Here is a 25,000-nt window from a genome sequence, read left to right on the forward strand (position 1 = left end):
CCGTTAACATAAGTGTCATAGCAGGCGGTTTCTGCAGGTTTGATAAATACGCCGTTAACATAAGTGTCATAGCAGGCGGTTTCTGCAGGTTTGATAAATACGACGCTAACATAAGTGTCATTGCGTGCGGTTTCTGCAGGTTGGATAAATACAAGGTTAACATAAGTGTCATAGTGTGCGGTTTCTGCAGGTTTGATAAATACGACGTTAACATAAGTGTCATAGCGTGCGGTTTCTGCGGGTCACGCACGCACGCACGCACACTCACAGAGAATGCTAGGTATGGACACCCACAGATCTCAGTATTTTCTAGAACAAATTACAGCCAGGACATGTAATGCAGACACTATTGTGCAGTAAGTGCAGCCTAATGACCACGTTTACATTCCTCTACTGTGAAATCAATTACCTGGGCCATCACTGTGCCTCTGCAGGCCTCAGGGGCATCATCACGGCATTCACCATGTGCAGACACCTACAGATCTACAGTCAATCATGCTATGGGCTGAAATTACAGTCTCCTCAATGGGGGGGGGGGGGGGGGGGAGCTGGTCAGCCTAATGACCACACTCTGCAGTTCATCTAGAAATTGAAGTCTGGTTTTACACTGTGCCATTACACACTTTTCTGTTGGAAACATAAAGACCATATGCAACCACCTCTTTCGGCAGGTTGGATAAATACAAGGTTAACATAAGTGTCATAGCAGGCGGTTTCTGCAGGTTGGATAAATACAAGGTTAACATAAGTGTCATAGCAGGCGGTTTCTGCAGGTTGGATAAATACAAGGTTAACATAAGTGTCATAGCAGGCGGTTTCTGCAGGTTGGATAAATACAAGGTTAACATAAGTGTCATAGCAGGCGGTTTCTGCAGGTTGGATAAATACAAGGTTAACATAAGTGTCATAGTGTGCGGTTTCTGCAGGTTGGATAAATACAAGGTTAACATAAGTGTCAGTCGGGTCAAGCACATAAATCTTACCATGTGCAGATCAAACAGAGCTACATGTCAATCACATGCTATGGGCTGATAAAGTTGTGGTCTCCTCCAATGGGGGGGGGGGGGGGGGGGGGCTGGTCAGAGTACAGTGGTCACCTCTGCAGTTCATCTGGGGAATTTAGTCTGGTTTACATCGGCCATTACACACTTTCTTAAAGACCATATGCAACCACCTCTTTCGGCAAGTTAAGCTGTAATTTAGAAATATCTGATTGGCAATATCTGCTGGAGTTCTCTATATCCTGCAGGTATAAACTTTATAGAGGGTTCTTATCCAGATCCTTATCTACTGGTATATAGTTCAAAAGAATAAAGATAAGAAATTCTTTAACTTATAATCATTCAAACAATCAAGTTTTTTTTGTGTCTGGGTCAACACACAATTAGTGCTCATTGCATCAATGATGGCCAGTTGTGTGTTGAAGGAACAGAAACGTACGCTGGCCTGTGGGCTGCTCAAAGGAATCTTTGATTTTGAACTCATCGAATTTTAGCGTACACCAGAGAGATGTGCTTATTAGTCACGCCAGCTGCATCACTGCTTTGTAGACGGGACACAAACATGCAGTAGGTCCTCTTCAGATAATTATCAGGGGCTCAGTTTTGCGTAGTAAGCTGAAATGCTGCGTTTGAGTTGCATTACATGAAACACTGTCTATCAATGTTTCCAAGACAAAGGATATGATTATATTTGATTAATTTTTGCTTTTGAGAGCAACACTGATGCTGCCTGTAAAAAGGCCCAACAGAGACTTTTCTTTTTGAGGAAGATGTAATCATTTAGTGTGTGCAGGACTCTGATGACTTTGTTTTACCAGTGTCTTATTGAATCAGTGAATTGTGAGTACCAGTGAATTTATTGAAATGTCTTGACATTTTGTATTGTGGTGTGGTACAGTGGTCTTCCAATGATCTTGCAAGCGTAAGTTAACAAAGCTGGTTTGTGTAGCGTCTAAGGTGTTTGGGGTACAGCTACCACAGCTGCAGCATACTTCACTGTATATGATAATAGGGTCAGGGGTAAGGCTGACCACATTTTAAACTGTATATGATAAAAGGGTCAGGGGTAAGGCTGACCACATTTTAAACTGTACATGATAAAAGGGTCAGGGGTAAGGCTGACCACATTTTAAACTGTACATGATAAAAGGGTCAGGGGTAAGGCTGACCACATTTTAAACTGTATATGATAAAAGGGTCCGGGGTAAGGCTGACCACATTTTAAACTGTACATGATAAAAGGGTCAGGGGTAAGGCTGACCACATTTTAAACTGTATATGATAAAAGGGTCAGGGGTAAGGCTGACCACATTTTAAACTGTATATGATAAAAGGGTCAGGGGTAAGGCTGACCACATGTATATGATAATAGGGTCAGGGGTAAGGCTGACCACATTTTAAACTGTATATGATAAAAGGGTCAGGGGTAAGGCTGACCACATGTATATGATAAAAGGGTCAGGGGTAAGGCTGACCACATGTATATGATAATAGGGTCAGGGGTAAGGCTGACCACATGTATATGATAATAGGGTCAGGGGTCAGGCTGACCACATGTATATGATAAAAGGGTCAGGGGTAAGGCTGACCACATTTTAACTGCCCTGATCACCCACTTCTGGGGGAGTTTAATCTGCTCCCCTCACGGTGCCATTTTAGGTTTCCTCTATTAAGAACTGGACGTGCCAGAGATTCTTTATTCCTGTGGCTATTAGGAACGGGAATTCACCTGACTGTTCTCTTGAAGAAGAATCTTTATATACATTATGTGATTATTTATTTACTTATGTATTCCTGTCCATGTTCATTATGACAGATGTACCTGTGTACTGCCCAATTGGATTCATTGTTGTTGTGTGTCCTGTGCTTTTCTGTGTATGTGTTTTAGACATCCTGCTGCACACTAAATTCTCATTTTCTAAGGAAAAATAAAGTGAAACTTGAAACTTGAAACAATGGCTTAAAATCCTCCATCTATCAAACATTGGATATGAAATCGAACAATTATACAAGGAAATGGCCCAGTTGAAGCCTATTGGTGTGTTGTGTGGCACCATCGATGACTCTGAGTGCACATTTATTTGATTTGAACACTTGAGACGGGGAGGTGGAAATGAGGAGGTCGGGCCCTTCAGAAGCCGCGTTTATGGGCTCGTGAACGCTCTGCCTCGGAGAACTTACCAGTTTTGGGCCGGAGTGTCAACAAACATCCCAAGCAGTACCTCTCCCCTCAGCCCTTTCGACGCTTCTTCAAATAAGGACACTCCTGAGGGACAAACAGTACAGAGGAGAAACAGTGGACAAGAGAGGAGGATGTGGGAGGTGTGGGGGGTGTGTGTGTGGGTGTGGGGGTGGGTGTGGTTCAGACCTGAGGTGCGTTTAGAAGTGGCGAACGTTTGCGTCAATACGTTTTCTCTGAACATTTAACTCTAATTTCGTGTGAGCGTTCCATTTTATCTGTAGCCCTTTGTCCAGCTCCACTGCATGTTCGCTGAGAACTACCTCCTCGAACTGCCTCCTCGAACAGTCTGCGACATGTTTGTGAATGTTCACCTGTGTTTGCACATTTGAACGCACCCCTGGTGCTGGGGCTGGTCCTACCTGGGTCCCGTCTGGAGCTGAAGGCTCCCAATGCCCTGACGGGGGTGAGGGCGCCGTGGGGCTCGTCCAACCCCCCCTCCAGGAAGGTCCGCACCTCCTCAGAGGACGCGAGGCGCAGCGGGCTGCCCAGCCGACTCCTGGCAAACACACACAGGAAATGAGGTCAGGACCTTCACGTCCACAGTGGCGCGCCAGATGGCGAGGCAAACATCACAAGCAGTGGGCACAAGCACAGCCTCTCGAGGCTGCCTGACCCCTCTCACCTTACTGGCACTACCGATTCATGACATTTCCTCCCAAACCATTTCTCTCATAATGGGCCATTCTCCCGGGCTAGATCAACAATGGATGAATGGATGTCCTCATGCACTTCAAACTGAGTTATGGCAATTAGGACTTTCATCAGGACGTCTATCTGATCCTTTAGATGAAAATAATGGATAATGGGACTCAAGTTGGAGGATGATTGATGTTTGAAAGTGACATTTATCCGGATAAAACTAATAAAGCCTTGATTTATCTTTCTATTAACCCAAGCAACAATGATGTCAGAGGATCATAGAAAGAAAAATGTGTTGTTTTTATTATTAAGCTCAGCTGACACTCTCTGAACTCTAATCCTGATTTCTCTTCTTCTGACATTCCCACAATGTTGTAACTGCTTACACAGCTTAAGTGTTGCACTTGCAGTTAAGCTAGCTGTTTACCACAAGTATTGAGCCAAATCACAGGGCTCTGGGGATGCGGAGGGAAGTGTGTGCATCCGGGAGGGATTAGCTGCTCTGGGAAACGGAGGAGAGGGCTAGCAGAGGTGGCGCGTCACTCACAGCAGGATGAACCTGTGCAGGCTCTCACTTCCCATCATGCCGCGGTACAGCTGGGCCCCATCGCCGCGGTGATACTCCACCACTGAGGGGAAGGAGTTGATTTGTTGGGCGCCGCAGACGTCTGTCCACTCTCCACAGTCTACAGACACCAGAGCGACGTCAGGGAGACCTGGCCGAACACACCCACACATATACAGTACAATCAATATGGGGTTTTAGCACTCACACAGACACAGACACTTTGAATCGCTCAGCCTTTCCGGGGATTTGTATATGTCTGCACTTACACATAAATTACTGTGCTTACACAATCTCCAGTACTGAGCAGGAGCATTTGTGATCTGTTATTAGTCATGCCAGTACTGAGCAGGAGCATATGTGATCTGTTATGAGCAGTGATGCCAGTGTTTACACTGTGCAACATTCACAGGGGTTTTCATACATTTTTAGACTGTATTTGCAATTTCAATTGCAATTGCAATTTGCAATTTCAAAATGTCAGGTGGCGCAACCAAAAGTTTCTAAAAAAAAGTGTATACAGTGCTTAACAAATTATTATTTTGTGGTTGACCTTGGTATTAAAAGTAGTAGTAGTTTTATGAATGGGCAGGTATTTTGGTTTTCCAACATCCAACTTCACATTTAAAATGTGAATTTAAAATACATCATTTCTTCACTTCAATCCACTATTTCTTGGTTTAAATTAGTATTTTACCTGGTTGCACCACCTGACGATGCGGTTGAGTCACCTGACTTTGCTACTAATTTCAAATTAGACAGGCATCTTCTTGGACACTTACAGTATATAACCTTTTGACTTTGCTAGCAAGTTCATCCATTATTTTCCAATACAATAAAGAGTTTTATATTAAAATAACATCGTATTAATTTGCTCGGACGGTTGCACCACCTGACATTTTGAGGGGTTTGAGAAGACAAAACATAAAATATATACAATTTTTATGATAAACAGAAAATATGTTCAAATTATACAGGTTTTATAGAATAAAACGATGCTTGTTATGAATCATTTAAAATTATTTTAAACCAAAGTAATGAACCCCGACACAGAAATCTGCATGTCACGTCACTGACCCACACAACCTGATAGAATTCTTATGTTTTTGAAAAGAACTGTATTATAAAATTGTATAGCAATGTACCATATTAGTATAATCTTCACAGCTCTACATTATAACGTGTTGTCCATTTATGCATTTCATTATTACGTCTTGTTTTTAAATGGATGTTTCTGACTATTGTGCTATTATCTCTGTTACTATAAATCTGCAAATTGTTGCGATTATCTTTTTTTTTTTTTATTTCATAATTAAATAAAAGTAAACTCATACATAATTAATAAAAGGACAACTAACTGACTGCTGTCTTATAGTGAAATAATAGCTAAAATCTGATAGTTAAGACGTAGTCAGTAAGAGTCACATGATTTATTAGATTCAGTTGACTCTAATAACAGGAACTGGAAGTCAGCAAATCAAAAGGAGAAGCTCTGAAGATGAGTGTGTTAAGGTCGGATTACTTCCTTATTACCTTCCAATGATTCAGCAACCTCAACGAATGAATGCAGGAAAGCCATGGAAACAGCATCCCCTAGTGGATAGACAGAGACTGGCTAAAGGCAGTTCACCAAGCATCTTCTTATAGCAACAAATAAAGTGAAGTTCAGTGAAAGTTGTCTTTATTTCAGGAAAAAACTTACAAATCCACAAAAATATTTACATATTTGAAGATAATCAATAACATGTGAGAGTGACGCTACACTGTGTGTGCGTGTGTGTTCCTGCACTTACATTTGATGAAAAACAGCACCACCAGGTGGTCATGCTGTGCTAGTGCACTGGTAAAGGTATCTGCAGTGAGCTCTAAGACTGGATCCAGGTCCAGCATCTGATCCCGGTCTCTGTACACAGACTCGGCCACCTCATCGTCCAGCACATCTGGTAACAGAAAAGAAAGGCAACACAGCTAATAAAACCAAAACCTCAGCTTTGGACACATAATGACAACCATTGCAAGCGGGAGGGATGTGCGAGCGACTCCTGACGATAACTACTACATTTCCTCTCCTTTGGCTGTTTAAAGGCGCGTCATTTAACCACAAATTAAAGAGATTAGACTTTCATACTGGCAACTCTATGTAATCTAATTCTAATTCTCACATGTGAAAAAATGCACAGTGGTTCATGAATAGTGCACATACATCATTGTCTATCTAATCCCCTACACCTGAGACCATTAAATATGATAACTATGATCAAAATCTCTCCTAAGTACCAGTCTCCACATCCTGCTTTCATTTCACAGTGCAGAGAGAAGAGCACTTTGTGCCGTACACCGACAGCATTGTACCCAGAGTGGTCCATTGATCTTCATCGTCCTCGTCCTCTTCCTCTGCCACCTCCTCTCGCACAGAAGCGACCGCCTCTTTGAAAAGTGTGACCACTTCCTCTTTGAAAAGTGTGACCACTTCCTCCATGTTGTTAAATGTGACGTGCTTCACGGCAGCCTGTGGTGAGTTGAAAGAAAACAGTGTGGTGAGCAGATGACCGGTGGTTTTGATGGCCACTTGGGGATTAGTCTGAGAGCATCTGAGACACACTCACCATGTCTGAAAGCCTGTAGGCTGCATTGTACGTCACAGGGGTTTGAACATCTGGGCTATCCCTGGCAGGAAAGATGAGGTGAAACTTCTTTAAAATGACATGGAATACAGAAAGACAATTACTTTCAAACCAGTTCAAGACATCCTACCTAGGAGATTTGCTCTACTCTAAGTAAATGAAGTATGGAGGAGACATTTAAACTATTCATCTCTGCTTCATGGCAGGGATTAGGGATTCTACATTGTTTAAGAGAACAGTAAGACAATGATAGATCCCTTTTTGATAGTTATATCTTATTACAGCTTGGCATTTGTTAGAGATCATTAGGAGTTTCGTGTTTTGTTTTGTTATACTGTAAATGAACTTCTCTGGTACTCCACTGACACACAGAACCTCATGGCTTTTACAAATTTGCTTTGCACTATTTTTTTAAAGTGCACTTTGCTTTCTTTGCCCTCCTACCTCCTAGCTCCTAGTCTCCTGGCACACTGCACAGACCTGTGGACGAGCACGACTCCGACCTCTCCCCGTAGGCTCCTGGCGAGCGCCTCAGCTGTGGCCCGGTCCAGGCTCTCCGTCTGGGCCTGAGTGAAGAGGAAGAGAAGGGGTACCTGGAGGTGACTGTAGTCCACCTCCACCTCGGCAGGGTCCACCCACGCTTCAGTCTGGCAAGGAAACACATTTACGTTTACATATAGGACAATTCCATGGAAAGTGCCGTTTTTTGTAACATCCATAACGCCAATAAAATGTGATGGTATGGTATGATATGAGTGATTACATGAAATTTTAGCATTTGCCATTTTGGCTGAAGAATGTACATGAAGAAAAATGCACAAAAAATAAATGTTATCATTCACATTATACAAATGCCAAGGCATTTCACTGGTGTTATGGATGTGACAAAAAGTCCATTTTCTGTGGAATTGCCCTATATTCATTCAGCAGACACTTTTATCCAAAGCGACTTACAGAAGGAGAATAACAGTCAAGCCACAATGCAGAAGAGACCTTAGCTGGGAATTACTACTGCATCTGTCGACACTATTACTAGAGTTTTAGTTTTAGTTTATTTATTTAGCACAGATTTACAATGGTGCAAGGAGGGAACGAAGCCCAAAGGGCTTGTACAAGAGTTCCTATAGAGGATAAGAGAGCAGACATTATAAGTACTAGTCAAAGTGTGGTAGGAGGAGAGTAGGGTGCAGGAGAGAGACTAAGACCATGGGTGGGGGTGAGAGTGGAGGAGAGTGCAGGAGAGAGACTAAGACCATGGGTGGGGGTGAGAGTGGAGTAGGGTGCAGGAGAGAGACTAAGACCATGGGTGGGGGTGAGAGTGGAGTAGGGTGCAGGAGAGAGACTAAGACCATGGGTGGGGGTGAGAGTGGAGGAGAGTGCAGGAGAGAGACTAAGACCATGGGTGGGGGTGAGACCGTATGTGACATGCGCTGAGCTGACTGTGCAATGTTTCCCAGAGAATTGAATTCCATTTGTGGTGGTTGGTTTGCAGAATTAACTTGAATGCAACAGTGTGTGTGCATTAATGCGTGTGGCGTGTGTGTCTTGTTGTGCGTGTGCGTGTGCGTGTGCGTGTGCGTGTGCGTGTGCGTGTGCGTGTGCGTGTGCGTGTGCGTGTGCGTGTGCGTGTGCGTGTGCGTGTGCGTGTGCGTGTGCGTGTGCGTGTGCGTGTGCGTGTGCGTGTGCGTGTGCGTGTGCGTGTGCGTGTGCGTGTGCGTGTGCGTGTGCGTGTGCGTGTGCGTGTGCGTGTGCGTGTGCGTGTGCGTGTGCGTGTGCGTGTGCGTGTGCGTGTGCGTGTGCGTGTGCGTGTGCGTGTGCGTGTGCGTGTGCGTGTGCGTGTGCGTGTGCGTGTGCGTGTGCGTGTGCGTGTGCGTGTGCGTGTGCGTGTGCGTGTGCGTGTGCGTGTGCGTGTGCGTGTGCGTGTGCGTGTGCGTGTGCGTGTGCGTGTGCGTGTGCGTGTGCGTGTGCGTGTGCGTGTGCGTGTGCGTGTGCGTGTGCGTGTGCGTGTGCGTGTGCGTGTGCGTGTGCGTGTGCGTGTGCGTGTGCGTGTGCGTGTGCGTGTGCGTGTGCGTGTGCGTGTGCGTGTGCGTGTGCGTGTGCGTGTGCGTGTGCGTGTGCGTGTGCGTGTGCGTGTGCGTGTGCGTGTGCGTGTGCGTGTGCGTGTGCGTGTGCGTGTGCGTGTGCGTGTGCGTGTGCGTGTGCGTGTGCGTGTGCGTGTGCGTGTGCGTGTGCGTGTGCGTGTGCGTGTGCGTGTGCGTGTGCGTGTGCGTGTGCGTGTGCGTGTGCGTGTGCGTGTGCGTGTGCGTGTGCGTGTGCGTGTGCGTGTGCGTGTGCGTGTGCGTGTGCGTGTGCGTGTGCGTGTGCGTGTGCGTGTGCGTGTGCGTGTGCGTGTGCGTGTGCGTGTGCGTGTGCGTGTGCGTGTGCGTGTGCGTGTGCGTGTGCGTGTGCGTGTGCGTGTGCGTGTGCGTGTGCGTGTGCGTGTGCGTGTGCGTGTGCGTGTGCGTGTGCGTGTGCGTGTGCGTGTGCGTGTGCGTGTGCGTGTGCGTGTGGTGTACAAGTGTGCAAGTGTGCAAGTGGAAGTAGTGCAGGCGACCATTGTGGGTCAATGTCCAGGATGTTTGTAGCTGAGGGTGGAGGGAGAGGAGGGAGAGAGTTCAGCATCCTTACAGCTTGGTGTATGAAGCTGTTTGTGAGTCTGGTAGTCTTGGCAGGGGCGCCAGGCTTCGTACCTCTTCCCAGAGGGCAGTAGATCAAACAGATTGTGGAGAGGGTGACATCAACTGGCTAATTTTTGGTCGCCTTTTGGTGAGGTGGGTGGTGTAAATGTCCTTCAGGGAGGGGAGTGAAGCACCAATAATCCTTCCAGCTGTGTTCACTATGCACTGCAGGGCTTTCCTGTTGTATTCAGTGCAGCTTCACCCACACAGCTGATACAGCTGGAAGGATGCTCTCAATGGTGCCTCGGTAGAATGTGGTCATGATGGCTGGTGGAGCACTTGCTTCGCCTGAGTTTCCTTAGGAGGGAAGTACAGGCGGCTGAGCTCTCTTAGCCAGTGATGCAGTGTTGGTGGTCAGGAGAGGTCTTCACTGATGTGCAAGGCACCCCCAGGAATTTGGTGCTGCTCGCTCTCTCTCCACCACAGCACCGTCGATGGTCAGTGGCAGGTGTTGGGTGTGACCTCTCCGAAGTCAACAACAATTTCTTTTGGTCTTGCTGGCGTTCAGCAGGAGGTTGTTGTCCCTGCACCCGTGGTCAGATGGTGGAGCCTCCAGCCTGTATTGAGTCATTAAGCCCTTGGTGATGAGACCCACCAGAGTTGTAATGCGTCAGCAAAATTTCACTATGTGATTGTTGCTGTAGGTTGCAGTGCAGTCATCGTCAGCAGGAGGGTGAAGAGCAGCCGGACTGAGCCGCGCAGCCTTGGGGGGCCCCTGTGCTCAGTGTGATGCTGCTTGAGGTATTGTTGCCAACACGTACTACTTGAGGCCTCTGACAGAGGAAGTCCAGTAGCCAGTTGCAGAGGTAGTACTGAGTCCCAGTTTGTCAAGTTTGCAGATGAGTTGTTGTGGTATCATGGTGTTGAATGCAGAAACTGAAGTCTATAAACAGCAATCTCACATATGAGTCTCTTTTCCAGGTGGGTGAGGGGCTGGGTGGAGGGCAGAGCAGATTGCATCCTCTGGGCAAGCTTTGGCTCGGTATGCAAACTGGAAGGGGTCCAGGGTGGGGGAGAATGGATTTGATATGTGACATGACAAGCCACTCAAAGCACTTCATGATGATGGGTGTCAGTGCCACAGGGCGGTAGTCATTGAAGCAGGATGGAGCAGTTTTTCTTGGCACAGGTATGATGGTGGCAGCTTTGAAACATGATGGACGATGGCTTGCTTCAGGGAAGTGTTAAAGATGTCTGTGAAGACATCCTTAAGCTCCCCGCGCCAGTCCTTCAGTGCGCGACCTGGGATGTTGTCTGGACCTGTTGCCTTATGGGTGTTGATAGCAGCAAGTGTCCTCTTCACACTGTCGGCAGAGAGGCACAGGGCTGCTCATGTAGAGGGGATGGGTCTTCTGTGGGCAGGTGCTGTTTTGTGCTTCAAAGCCCGAGCAAAAGAAGCGGTTCAGGTTGTTGAGCAGAGGGATGTTGCTCTCACAGCTCTGTGGCCGGGCTTGTAGTCCGTGAGGGCCTGAATGCCCTGCCATAGGCTTTGTGCGTTCCTGCTGTCTTTGAAGTGGGTGGTTATCTTGTGAGTGTATTCCTTTTTGCTTCCTTGATGCCCACGGGACAGGTTGGCTCTCGCTGTTCTCATGCCAGCTTCATCCCCAGCTCTGTAGGCTTTGTCTCTGGCCCTCAGCAGCCTGAGGACATCCCCTGTCAGCCATGGCTTCCAGTTAGCCCAGTGATGATGTCTTTTGTGTGGGTCACATCATCGATGCACTTTGGTGATGTAAGAGGTTACAGTGTCTGTATACTCCTCAATGTCTGTCCGGTTGTTGTAAGTGGCTGCCTGCTTAAACATTTCCCCAGTCTGTTGTGTCAAAGCAGTCTTGAAGAGCATCAGAGGCTCCCTCAGGCCACACTTTTACCTGTTTACTTAACCGGTTTGTTCGCTTTTACCCTTTGTCTGTATCGCGGGCATTAGCATAACAGTGATATGGTCTGAAAGTCCAATGTGGGGAGGGGGTGGCTTTGTATGCTCCTTTGTGTGTAGTGTAGACCAGGTCCAGGATGTTATCTCCTCTTGTTGGAAAATCAACATGCTGGTGTAGCTTTGGAAGTACAGTTTTGAGATCAGCATGGTTAAAATCTCCAGTGAAGATGGTGAAACCGTCTGGGTGTGCCGTCTGTTGTTCACTGTGTGTGTGTGTGTGTGTGTGTGTGTGTGTGAGAGAGATGCTCACCAGCAGTGGCGCCTCCATAAGCTGCAGGAAGGCGTAGATGTTGAGGGTGGTGAGCGGTCGCCTCATGGCCGTGTGTGAACAGGGCTCTGCTGCACGCATCACTTCCTTACAGTGCAGGAACCACAGGCCAGCCTGCAGAGACGCAGGGTCATCCGCACTGCACAGAGAGAGAGAGAGAGAGAGAGAGAGAGAGAGAGAGAGAGAGAGAGAGAGAGAGAGAGAGAGAGAGAGAGAGAGAGAACTACAAGATACTACTTTACATCTACTATGATACAACTTTAGTGAACTATATGTTTGGCTGCTTAATGTTAATTTTTTTTATCCAAATTAAATTGAATTAAAATGTCTGTACTGACTGTCTGGATGATAAATGATCCTGTGTCACCCTTGGGCTAGCGCCGTCTATTAATATGCCTTCTCTCAGTCTCCATACCTCATGGGAAATAGATTACACCTCTCACATGCAACATGCAACATGCAAATCAGGCCATTTTGGGTGAGATCCCCTGTGGAAATTACACACACTCCTCTCTTCTCCTCTCCTCTGGGAATTACACACACTTCTCTCCTCTCCCTCATCTCAGTGCTCTCTCTCTCCTCTCCTCTTCCTCTTCTCCCTTTCTTTGAGACACTGCTCTCCCTCTCCTCATCTCCTCTCCTCTCCTCTCCCGACTGTCTCCAAAGCAATCACAGTACATATGCTTCAGCGGCTCATCAGGTGATCCTGTCCCACTGCACTCTCCCTTGGGGATGCATGCAGAGCGTATACACACTCAACACTGCCTAGCGTTCTCACCTACGCAGACAGACAGACACACACACACACACACACACACACACACACACACACACACACAAATGGGGAGTGGGGTGTTTGATTTGGCTATTGCACAGAGACTACAACAGCGTGACTGGATGAGGATATCCTCAATCGCTGATAAGGGGCCGAGTGTATTGGAATTGGGTGCGCCTTTCTGTGTGTGTGTAAGTGTGTGTGCATGTGTGTGTGTTTGTGTGTGTATGTGTATGTATGTGAATGAATGTATGTGTGTGTGTGTGTGTGTGTGTGTGTGTGTGTGGTCGGGTGGGTGGGGTCACCTCACTGCTTTTTTTAGTCATAAAACTTATTAACAATCTTTGTTTACACAAAGCACTGTTTACAGACGATCAGAACCTTTTGCTCTGCACAGTTTTCCACAGATCCTCATGTCATAAAGACTTCAGGACACTCATTCAATTAAAGAACAAAAACAACTGAAACAGGAATCTTTCTCACCCCATATGCTTCAGCACAGGACCTCCAGTGGTCAACACAAACTGGAACTTGGCTCCATACACAAACGCAGTCTCCATCAGAGCTCTGTGTTCTGATTCAGAAATACAGAAATGACTGTCACAATTACAATCAAGCATATTATGTCATATTATGTGGTGTTATTCACATTGCGCTTGTATACTGAATATGCATTAGTAAATGTATGAACATAACTAAACCCTTGGTAATTTTAGATTATGCCCATTTAAGTCCAATTCCATGACTTTTCCCTGACAGAAAACCCTGAATTTCCATGACCTACTATATAATAAATGGTACATTGAAATTATTTCATCGACCAAAGATTTCAGAGCAGCTATATAGCGTTTTAGAATCTTTGCCTTTTTTTAGAGTGGGAAATGGACGCGAACCACAACCACTCAAGCAGGCAGTAATGAAAAAAGCTAATAGCCTGGTAAACACCTATGCTGCCTGGAAATATTATGTGAATTCATTTTGAGAGAGAGAGAGAGAGAGAGAGAGAGAGAGAGAGAGAGAGAGAGAGATAGATAGATAGATAGATAGATACTTTATTGATACCCAAGGGGAAATTCAAGAATTAACAGCGCTAGGTGAGGAACCATTGTGTACCTGGGAGCCCCAGCACTTGGATGTGGCTGAAGACGACATCAGTTTTACCCTTAGCAGCCCTCTCAATGCTGAGCAGCTCTGCAGGAGTGTGGACATAGCGCACCTCATTGAAAAGCACAGTGCTGAGGAAGAAACCAGAGCACACATAGCCATGGCTATCAAACATGATAAGAGAAACCAGAGCACACATAGCCATGGCTATCAAACATGATAAAATAAACCAGAGCACACATAGCCATGGCTATCAAACATGATAGCCAACTCACCGCAGTATGAGGAAAAAGAAAGGGGATCCCTTCCCTGGGTCAAAAATGTTTGTTGCAGTAAAACTACAGGGTGCTATTAAAAAATGGGCCTCTAAGAAAAAACCTATAGAATCGAGGCTCTCCTGCTTACATCTGCAGTATACTCAAGGTAAGGCAAGACAACGCAAGTTTATAGAGTGCATTTCATACACAGGAGTAATTCAATGTGCTTCACATAAACAAAAGCAAAGAATAATAGGCCCTCACAATGTCCCTTTGAATCTTAGCAAATACTACCAAACGTGCAAATCTTTGAATCAACTAATGTATTCACTAGAACTAGATCAAGAGCATAGAACAGGCTACTACAGCATACAGTACAACAGAGCAACACCCACTGACAGACTTATCTTCAAACAGAGACCTGCATACAATAGAACAGGAACCTTTGAATGGATTTCAATGTAGGGTTGCTGAATCAACTACAGCAGTAGGAAACGTTTTTAACAACAATGGAGACGTGACTTACAAAAGTATGTGAGACACAATAGCATTGACATCAAACACGGTGTCTGTGTCAAAACTCCTCAGCACCTCAGAGCCTCTGCAGACACAAGAGAAGGAGCAGAAGAAGACAAGTTCAACACAGGCAGAGCTTTCTGAAAGAATGGCTTTACAGTATGCTACTGTGTGCAGAGGCTCAGACTAGGCTACCAACCGAAACAAGCAGGCCTTCTTCAACAGCTTCTCAGCCCCACAATATTTTGGAATGTCTTCTTTTGTACAGTTAATCTGGGGAGGGTGAAGACATTAATTTATGAAACGCCCTTCTGTAAAAATGCACATGGATTTTGGATATTTTTTTATGATATCAATCTGAGTGAGTATTCATAAGACCGGGCAAGTCGGCCAAGAACTGTCTCGGATTGAGGCAAACCCCCCCCCCTCTTTCAGTAGTTATACTTCTGTGGTCATTACCTTCTGTGGGCATTACCTTCTGTGGTCATTACCTTTGCCACTGAAATGCCATAATCCTCCAGAGCTTCTGCAGACAGCTCCAGCTGCTCCAGGAACAGCTCAAGGGTTGGATTCACTGCAGGTACATTTGCACTTATTACTTCAGCAGACGCTTTTATCCAAAGCGACTTACAGAAAGAGAATAACATTCAGGCTACAGTTCAGAGGAGACCTTAGCTAGGAATTACTACTGCATCAGTCAATATTACTAGAGGATTACAGTTCAGACATTATATAGTATGTAGGCTACTAGTCAGTGTAAGAGAAAGTAGAAGGCGTAGGCCAAGAGAAGTGTGTGTAAGTGTGTTAGGTTGTTGGGAAACGTTAGGAGAACACGTAAGAGAAACATTCATCATGTGTGTGACCTGCAATGGCCAATCTGTGTGTGTGTATGTGTGTAATACCACTTACTCAGCGTTAACTTGGAATACCCCAAAAGGCCATCCCCTGTGTAATTCTGAGGTAAAAACAATCCCTATATCTCATGCATCTTTTGGTTGCAAATGTTTTCCTTTTCAAAGCCTGACACAAATGCACGGGAATGAGGAATCACGGGAACTTGGAATTGCCCTGCTTTTCTTTTTCCTAAAATATAAAAATCCTGAAATGACGCGCTTAACATAGGGTGTAGCCTACATAACATCAACACATCTCGAGTTGGTGAATATGGAAAAATATTCTTGCCTTGTTTTCCAAAGTACACAAAGAAAAATTTCCCAGACAGCATCCTCTCCGTGAAAGTCTCCCGAGTAAGCTCCAGCATCTTTGAGACATTTGCCGCCGCACCTCTCTTGGCTTGCCAGTAACATAACGTCAGTAAGAGGATGGATATGAGGCGCATCATGATAACAAGTCAAGACTTCGTTGCAGATTAGAATGGGCATTCCGATTTGCAGCAAACTGTGGTTCGATTCGAGATAGGACTACAACTTTTTAAAACCTGTCTGGTGGTGGTGGTGGTGGTATTAGCCTCGTTAGGCTAACTCCTGCAGGGTAAGTCATCCACATAATAACTAGTGTACAAACCACAGGAAGGCCTGACCATTTTTGCTCTCTATATTTAGCATTCTATATGCAAGGTTGAACTATTTTACAACTGCACGCAGATTATTTGAATGTTTAGCATCTTTCATGCGCGTCTTTGCAAAAACCAATGTACAGGTCAGCGAGTTCTTGTTTCTTCCTGTAAATATTGTGTATGCGTCCCACAAACCAATGAGATGCACAGAATTTTCAAAGATCCTGACGTCGTATGACGCGCCAATAATAAATAGTCAAATGTAAAAAGTTGACATCATCTTTGACCAATGAAATTTAGAATATTTGGAGGTAGGGCACCCTAACCCCCAATGACAATGTAGTAGGAAGTAAGAGGCGGAGTTAGTAATGAAACTGTCGTATATTTCTCTACTGTAGGAGAAACGGTTTATTTGGAGGGAGTAACGTTTTGAGCCAAGATGGCGACTACAGTGCTCCAGTGCGCAGCTGCTCCTCATTGGTGAGGGGGCGGGTCCTTTGATGCAGCCTCGCTCAGCTGATCGCCCTCCACATCTCATCTCTTTTTTTTCCTGTAGTTGTTTTTTTGCAGAGGGAGCTGCTTTGCAGAGATTGGGGGCCGCTGTTGAGGGCTTTCTCTTGTCTGTTTTTTATACTTAGATATCCACCTCAGCTGTTTTATTTATCAAGTTCATGTGTTTAGAGCTAGCTTGTTAGTTAGTTAGCTAGGTTTGTTTTTTATCTGAGTGCAGCCCCCAAGTTTGACGCATATCTCTTTCGTAATTCGAATATCTGCTATATATGTCAAAAGTTTGGGCTGTCCATCACTTTGAATTGATAAGCACTGGCTGTGTTTTTAGCTCGGCATCGATACACTTATTATTCGCTATGTTGTTACAAGAAAATCAGGTCAGCGTCAGTGTTTTCACGTCTGTAACGGACTCATCAGATGAACCGATCCGAGCTGCGTTTCCCCCCTCAGTGGAGCTAGGACTCACCGTTGTCTATACTGTTCTGTACTCCCTGCTTTTTGTATTTGTTTACCTACAACTTTGGCTAATTTTGCACTATGGACACAAACGCTTCAGCTACCAGAGTGTCTTTCTTTTTCTCTGTTTGCTGTGGGCAGCGCTGAGGACTACGTTGTTTTCTTTTTACTTCAAGAACGTTGTTCAAGCGAACCAGTTGCAGCCTTTACCCTTTTGGCTTTTGTATTGTTTTCCTGTTTGCCTGCAATTCTTCACGTTATGTCTCCTAAACCTATATTTTGCACAGGTAAGCTCTTTTTTTATTGCACGACTCTTATTTACCATGTCAATTAACAATGCAAGTCAAGATCTGTTGTGAGTCTCAACTAAGTAAACAGGACACGCGTTATTCTCATATTTGCACGTACATACCCCGATTGCACAGCGAAAGGTCCGCATTCAATGCAGTAGAATCGGGTCGGTCTGAACAAAATAACAGCCTATGCTAATCGTTCTATTTGGGAAAAACAGCATTATGTGTACATGGGCTGCCCCTGAGATCAACCCTATAGTTATTTTCGAATGGTGTATGGTTTGTATGTTATGTTCTCTGTAAAATTATTCACTCACAAACAGGATATTTCATCTGAGCCATAAAACATTTTTTTAAAACGCTGTGTACATGTAAGTGGGTAAACAGACCTAAACAGTCTTTTTCTGGGACAGTCAGTCTGGTATTTGGAGGTCATCTCTCTCTGATCCTGGCTTTGCTGTGAGTTTGCTCAGTTCAGTGGAGATCTCTTACAAGGCCGCCTCTGCCCCTTGCTCCCTTCATGGGACAGGGGCAATACAGGTGCAATGGACAAATTTGCTTGTTAACAAATTTTAGAATGACAGGGGTCCATGCAATTTATTAGTCTCTATGTCTGCATAGCGGCCCAGCCTCCATTAAGATTTCAGTCACTTAGATTACAACATACATGTATGACTAATGCCTAAAGTTTGTCTGCATGATGGAATTCCAATGTCAAGTTTCAACCATTGGCTTATGGTGGTTATGTATGTCTCATCTATTATGATGCTGTGCTGAAGATATCAAATCTATCAAGCCAGCACTGTATGCCCAAACAACAGATAAGACTTTGTTTTTTTGTGCCACAGTGATGCACTTACATCTTTTGATATGTCCTGTTAAATACGAGGACGTTCTTAGTGCAATTTGTCATCAGATAAGTAGTTTTAGACAAAAAGTGTCTACTAAATACCCAAACTACAACTATGACTATAGATGCTGATAATTTATCGGGTAATATCAGTGCCACAATTGTGTGATCACAAAAACTCGATGAGCCCTGCACTAGTATTGCAGTGTTTAAGACCTTTGTAGAATCCCTCTGGAATGGCTTGATGTGCTGTTCGGAGAGTGCGGCAGGGTGAAGTGGCCAGGCCCGAGTTTTGGGGGAGGCTCTTTGTAGCTGAGTGTGTCGGCACTCCTGGGCATCTTTGCTAGTGACTCGGCGGCCGTGCCGCACAGTAAGAAGGCACAGCGCCGCGCGGCGGCTGCACCCACCAAGCTGCCGGAGTCGACAGTAAAAAGTGCAAGCCAATCAGATTCACCTGCAAGAGCATTACATCACCATCGCGCTCCATCCTGCGCTTTGTGGATCTCAACAAAGAGGGAGGGGAGGAGAGCAGAGGAGAGCAGGGGAGAGGAGAGCAGAGGAGAGGAGAGGAGAGGGGGAGAGGAGAGCAGAGGAGAGCAGGGGAGAGGAGAGGAGAGCAGAGGAGAGCAGGGGAGAGGAGAGGAGAGCAGAGCAGAGCAGAGGAGAGGAGAGAAGAGCAGAGGAGAGCGGAGGAGAGGAGAGAAGAGCAGAGGAGAGCGGAGGAGAGCGGAGGAGGAGAGGAGAGGAGAGGGGCATTCAGCAGCAGAAGCAGTAGCAGCCCCCTGCTCCGACAAACACTGTGACACGACACTGCATGCTGCTGTTGCCCCTGCTGCTGCTGTTGCCCCTGCTGCTGCTAAAACACAGACACAAAAACATCCTCTCTCTTGTCTGAGCTGCCTCTGTAGAGATGCATATTTAATGGGAGATTCGGTTAACATGAGATGACGTAGTGTGGCAGTGCAAATCACTGTGTGCCACTATGCACAGAACCCCTTCAATCTAATATGACCTCTAGTGTGTGTGTGTGTGTGTGTGTGTGTGGGGGTAATGTGCACTGTCTGTCACTGGGGTATGTTCTTATTTGCATTAGTCTAATGGCAGCCATGATGATCCCTCCTCACCTGCTACAAATAAAACACTCCCCCTCCCCCTCCATTTCTCCAGCCCCTACACATAGCTCATAGGTAAGCTCATGTCAGTAGTCAGAGAAATGGGTGGAAAGGCTGTTAGCCGCTCTTCAGCTGATCCCCACAGAGCGATGGCTGTGCTGGCTCTGTGTTTATTTGTTTGTTGTGTGTGAAGAGGAGATGAGGGGCTGCTATGGGGCTGCTGCTGCTGGCATGCATCAAGTTAATCCCCAAGGGCTCGTGCCGAGCTGTTGATAGAAATAGCATCTGCTCACCAGGAAGGCGAGGCTAGGCTAGACTAGTGGAGAGCAGGGCTACACAATGGGGTCAAAGGTCACCGGGCCTTCAGTCAGCACTGGTGAAAGATCTGCACCATAAAGCTAATTGAGGCGTGTGGCTCTATGGCGCAGATCACCTCCTCCTACTCCTTCTCCTGCCCATTCTCTACACCTCCTCCTTCTCCTGCCCATTCTCTACACCTCCTCCTACTCCTTCTCCTGCCCATTCTCTACATACACCTCCTCCTTCTCCTGCCCATTCTCTACACCTCCTCCTACTCCTTCTCCTGCCCATTCTCTACACCTCCTCCTTCTCCTGCCCATTCTCTACACCTCCTCCTTCTCCTGCCCATTCTCTACACCTCCTCCTTCTCCTGCCCATTCTCTACACCTCCTCCTTCTCCTGCCCATTCTCTACACCTCCTCCTTCTCCTGCCCATTCTCTACACCTCCTCCTTCTCCTGCCCATTCTCTACACCTCCTCCTTCTCCTGCCCATTCTCTACACCTCCTCCTTCTCCTGCCCATTCTCTACACCTCCTCCTTCTCCTGCCCATTCTCTACACCTCCTCCTTCTCCTGCCCATTCTCTACACCTCCTCCTTCTCCTGCCCATTCTCTACACCTCCTCCTTCTCCTGCCCATTCTCTACACCTCCTCCTACTCCTTCTCCTGCCCATTCTCTACACCTCCTCCTTCTCCTGCCCATTCTCTACACCTCCTCCTTCTCCTGCCCATTCTCTACACCTCCTCCTACTCCTTCTCCTGCCCATTCTCTACACCTCCTCCTACTCCTTCTCCTGCCCATTCTCTACACCTCCTCCTTCTCCTGCCCATTCTCTACACCTCCTCCTACTCCTTCTCCTGCCCATTCTCTACACCTCCTCCTACTCCTTCTCCTGCCCATTCTCTACACCTCCTCCTTCTCCTGCCCATTCTCTACACCTCCTCCTTCTCCTGCCCATTCTCTACACCTCCTCCTACTCCTTCTCCTGCCCATTCTCTACACCTCCTCCTACTCCTTCTCCTGCCCATTCTCTACACCTCCTCCTACTCCTTCTCCTGCCCATTCTCTACACCTCCTCCTACTCCTTCTCCTGCCCATTCTCTACACCTCCTCCTTCTCCTGCCCATTCTCTACACCTCCTCCTTCTCCTGCCCATTCTCTACACCTCCTCCTACTCCTTCTCCTGCCCATTCTCTACACCTCCTCCTTCTCCTGCCCATTCTCTACACCCACCTTCCCTGCCCATTCTCTACACCTCCTCCTTCTCCCTGCCCATTCTCTACACCTCCTCCTCTTGCTTCTCCGCCCATTCTCTACACCTCCTCCTACTCCTTCCCGCCCATTCTCTACCTCCTCCTCTCTTCCCTGCCCATTCTCTACACTCTCTTGCCTGCGCCCGTTCTCTGTCTCGCCCCCACCTCTGTCCATTTTTCTCTGGATTTCTGTATCAACTCTGTTTCACTTACTAATTCTCTATCTCTCTCTCTCTCTCTCTCTCTCTCTCTCTCTCTCTCTCCTCTCTCTCTCTCTCTATCTCTTTGTCTTTCAAATTCAGAGTCTTTCTTTACTGACATGACTAGTTCTCTCTGCCCCTGCTGCCTCCAGGGGACACAGGCAGGAGTGATGACCAATTCATTTTTCAGATTCCAGCTTCAGCAGCCTCTCTCTCTCTGTCTCTCTCTCTCTCCCCCTCAGGCGCAGCTGAAGCACAGCACAGCGCAGCACTGAGTGTCGCACGTTAGTGTGCCACGCATATCAACTGTTTGCATAAAATCGCTTTTCCCTTAATGGAGGCAGCATGTGTGCTGCGTACGGCCGCCTGGCCCGATGCGTATTATCCCCCCGGCCAAGCTGCAGCCGTCTCACCCGCATGTGGCTTATGCTGCGCTGCCCAATGTAGACGGCCAGGAGAGGACGAGGCAGACTGGACGTGACCCTAATGTGGGCGTGGTCTGGACCCGAATGTAGGGGGGTCCTCCAATCAGCTTTGTTGTTGTTGACCCCAAGACAGCAGGTCAAGCACCTCTAGACAGCAGCTAGTGTTACAGTGCAGTTACTGTGGCACTTAAAAATGGTGCATACTTTTAAAAGTGTAAATGCCTTGTCTTTTCTCTTTCTAAATGTGAGGGCACAGAATTCCACAAAACCTCCTCTTTTGGGAGTGAGTAAGGGGGTAAATACAAGTGGAATAATGTTAGCAAAGAGTGCTTTCCTAGACCCCAGTGGGTAAATACAAGTGGAATAATGTTAGCAAAGAGTGCTTTCCTAGACCCCAGTGGGTAAATTCAAGTGGAATAATGTTAGCAAAGAGTGCTTTCCTAGACCCCAGTGGGTAGCACCCACTTTGGAGCTGAATCAGCCACCTTGGTGTGTTCTGCTGCCCACTGCATACTGGCCTAACCAATATCACGGAACACTGGTTGTGACTGAGGCAACTGGGGCAGTTTTGGCCCGAGCATGACCACCTCTTCGTGATGACTATCTTAGGATCTTTTACGACTGTAGGGAGCCCCGGAACACTGGTGTTTACATCTCTTCAGGTTGATGCACTCTCCTCAGTGCTGTACTGCTGGGTCTCATCACGGCTCTGGGAAGCTGAGACCTACCCAGGCCCGCAGGTTGCTTACAGCGCTCAGGATGTCTCCCATCCAGCCACAGGCTCAGGCCAGGTCAAAACCTCCAGGCCAGGTCAAAACCTCCTTGGCTTCACTGAATATCCAGTTGTGAGCCACAGCATAGCATGGCTGGTGTGGAAACCTCAAAGCCAAGCCTTTATCATGTTAACAGACAATATTCTAATTGCTGAACATTATAATTTACATGATGGTGGTCACCTACTAGCATAATGTGACATGAGGAAGTGACCACTGAGGTGGTTTTACATCCGTATTTCTGTATGGCCTGTGGCTTCATGGTCAAGGGGGAAGTGAGACGGCAGACTCTGAGCGTCCTGCTCGATCTGAAAGGCTTCGAGGTTTGCTAGTCTGCTCGGCAGACTCTGAGCGTCCTGCTCGATCTGAAAGGCTTCGAGGTTTGCTAGTCTGCTCGGCAGACTCTGAGCGTCCTGCTCGATCTGAAAGGCTTCGAGGTTTGCTAGTCTGCTCAGCGGAAGAGTGGAAGGTGTGGGAGCCATATGTTCAGTGTGTCTGTGTGGGATTTGTTTTTTATTCTGCAGACCTCCTGGATTTAGGCCTATGTGGGTTTTTTTCTTTTTCTGTGAATTTCTGTGAGGTTACTTGAGGGATTAATTAGACCCCGAAGAGCGCTATGAAAAACGGGTTTGTTTAAGAAATCGTGCTCTGTGCTCTGGAACAGCCATGTCTGGATGTGTTCACATATGTGGCAAAAGCCATGCAGGTTATAGTGACCCAATATCACTCAGTATAGACTCAACACTCAAACTGTAGTTAGACTGACCTGATATTATGTGTTGATGCAAATAATTCTGCCCAATATGTACTTTGATTGAGATTGGAAATTTGTGGGCTTTCAAAGAACATATTTAATGTTTCTCTTCCCAATCATTGTGTGTGTGTGTGTGTGTGCAATGACAAGCCCTGTGCAGTGTGCAATCAGGTGTTTGTTAACATGTAACTAGGCCAGGGTTGCATTGGCAGCGCTCTCTTGGAGCGGTCAACTGGTCTACCTCTCACACACTCACACACGCACACACACACACACAAGAAAAGGGTAAGCAGGTCAGACCCAGCTGCAGTAATCCGTTTGGCCTCTTTGTTTGTTTTGTTCTTACTGCATGGGGCAGCAGTAGAATACCCCTCGTCTCGTCTCAGAGGCTCGGTCCAGAGATTTGGCACCAGGGCCGCTCTTCACCGCCACGGTCAGAAGCATTAGAGTCGAACCTCATAAATCTACATGTCAGAAAATGGAAGTGAATCGCTCAATTTAATAACAGCTTTGCCAGAACTGCTCTCAAAACACATGCTGATTTTGAAAAGTAGATTTACAGTACTAGGCTGTGTATACATATCTCTTTCTCTTCTAGTTTAAAATAATTGTGTTACACTCAACTATAGATTTTCCTCTTTCTCTTATAGATTAAAATGATTGCATAACCCTTAACTGTAGAATTCCCTCTCTCTCCTCTAGATTAAAATGATTGTATTACCCTTAACTGCAGAATTCCCTCTCTCTCTTTCTCTTCTAGTTTTAAATGATTGTTTATTCCCCTTAACTGTAGATTCCCCTCCTTGTGTCCTAGTTTAAGATGGCTGTATATTACCCTTAACTGTAGATTCGCTGGGTGGGAATGATGGTGTGTTCCTGCAGAGTGAATGCGTTCGCGGGGCTGGAGACGTTATACAAGAGTTTGGGTAACGTTGGGGCTGTGAGACATGTGACATACATTATGACTCACTCTATACGGCTCACTTGGGGAGACCACAGAAAGGGCTTGTTTGCCAAGCACAGATGAACACACACAGAGAGAGAGAGAGAGAGACACAAAATATGAACAAAAACACACACAGAGGCACACCAGGGTTGAAAAGTCTTTTATCTCTGGCTTTCATTTCTGATCAGATTCAAGGTGTCGGTCGTCAGCCTGTCAAGCTGGGTCTGATGAGTTAATCTTCTCCATGTCAACATTGCATTGGCTGTCATCAGGACGTCTAGTTTCTAATATGTATACATACAAACTATATTTACAAACATATGCTTACACGCTATACATACATACAATACATACATACAATACATATATACACACATACTGTATGCATACATACACACAATATGTATTAGATGCAAACCCAGTAATCCTTCAAGGAACCTTCCAGATTTTATTTCAGCTTAATCTCTGTCAGTTCCAGTGCTGTTCATGACGGCACAACGATCATTAATATGCATCTGCGCACTTAGAACTTAGAACAGACATTCTGCTGACTTAGAATTCATATGAAAGAAGTTGAAGGGCAAACAGGCAGTGCAGCATGGACTCCATCTGCCCCAGACCTACTACATCAGAGTACTTGCCCCAGACCTACTACATCAGAGTACTTGCCCCAGACCTACTACATCAGAGTACTTACCCCAGACCTACTACATCAGAGTACTTGCCCCAGACCTACTACATCAGAGTACTTGGTCTTAACATGCTCTTCAGAGGTGTCAGGGAGCATTGTCTTTAGAGAAAGCAATATGTGAAGTCATGGTAAGCAATGTTCTTTTGCAAAAAGAAATGACTAGCATTTGCTAGCTGTCACAGGGGTGTGCAAATGACACATTGCCATTGTCACTGAAGTCTCAAGATGTTTGAAATGTTTCTGGAAACACTATATACAGCAGGGGTCTCCAACCTTTTT

General features: G+C 46.3%; 2 protein-coding genes across 4 annotated transcripts in view; one reads left to right on the forward strand and one right to left on the reverse strand.

Annotated features, from left to right (window-relative positions):
• txndc16 (thioredoxin domain containing 16) overlaps positions 1–16,333 on the reverse strand; it is a 41,092-nt gene extending 24,759 nt beyond the window's left edge. For all 3 annotated transcript variants that reach the window (XM_048253208.1, XM_048253223.1, XM_048253216.1), the window contains exons 1-15: positions 15,824–16,333; positions 15,133–15,215; positions 14,841–14,914; positions 14,652–14,726; positions 13,878–13,999; positions 13,248–13,338; positions 11,972–12,128; positions 7,552–7,718; positions 7,054–7,114; positions 6,800–6,956; positions 6,241–6,387; positions 5,981–6,040; positions 4,430–4,598; positions 3,603–3,739; positions 3,183–3,267 (exon numbers count right to left, since the gene is read on the reverse strand). In XM_048253208.1, coding sequence (XP_048109165.1) covers positions 3,183–3,267; positions 3,603–3,739; positions 4,430–4,598; positions 5,981–6,040; positions 6,241–6,387; positions 6,800–6,956; positions 7,054–7,114; positions 7,552–7,718; positions 11,972–12,128; positions 13,248–13,338; positions 13,878–13,999; positions 14,652–14,726; positions 14,841–14,914; positions 15,133–15,215; positions 15,824–15,983 — 1,745 coding nt within the window. In that variant the 5' untranslated portion in view covers positions 15,984–16,333. The remainder of the gene's footprint in view (positions 1–3,182; positions 3,268–3,602; positions 3,740–4,429; positions 4,599–5,980; positions 6,041–6,240; positions 6,388–6,799; positions 6,957–7,053; positions 7,115–7,551; positions 7,719–11,971; positions 12,129–13,247; positions 13,339–13,877; positions 14,000–14,651; positions 14,727–14,840; positions 14,915–15,132; positions 15,216–15,823) is intronic.
• Positions 16,334–16,721: 388 nt separating this feature from the next.
• Positions 16,722–25,000, forward strand: part of gpr137c (G protein-coupled receptor 137c) — a 35,330-nt gene continuing 27,051 nt past the window's right edge. The window contains exon 1 of the mRNA XM_048253264.1: positions 16,722–17,410. Coding sequence (XP_048109221.1) covers positions 16,937–17,410 — 474 coding nt within the window. The 5' untranslated portion in view covers positions 16,722–16,936. The remainder of the gene's footprint in view (positions 17,411–25,000) is intronic.

The sequence above is a fragment of the Alosa alosa genome, chromosome 1, assembly GCF_017589495.1.
Source record: "Alosa alosa isolate M-15738 ecotype Scorff River chromosome 1, AALO_Geno_1.1, whole genome shotgun sequence".
Lineage (NCBI taxonomy): Eukaryota > Metazoa > Chordata > Actinopteri > Clupeiformes > Clupeidae > Alosa > Alosa alosa.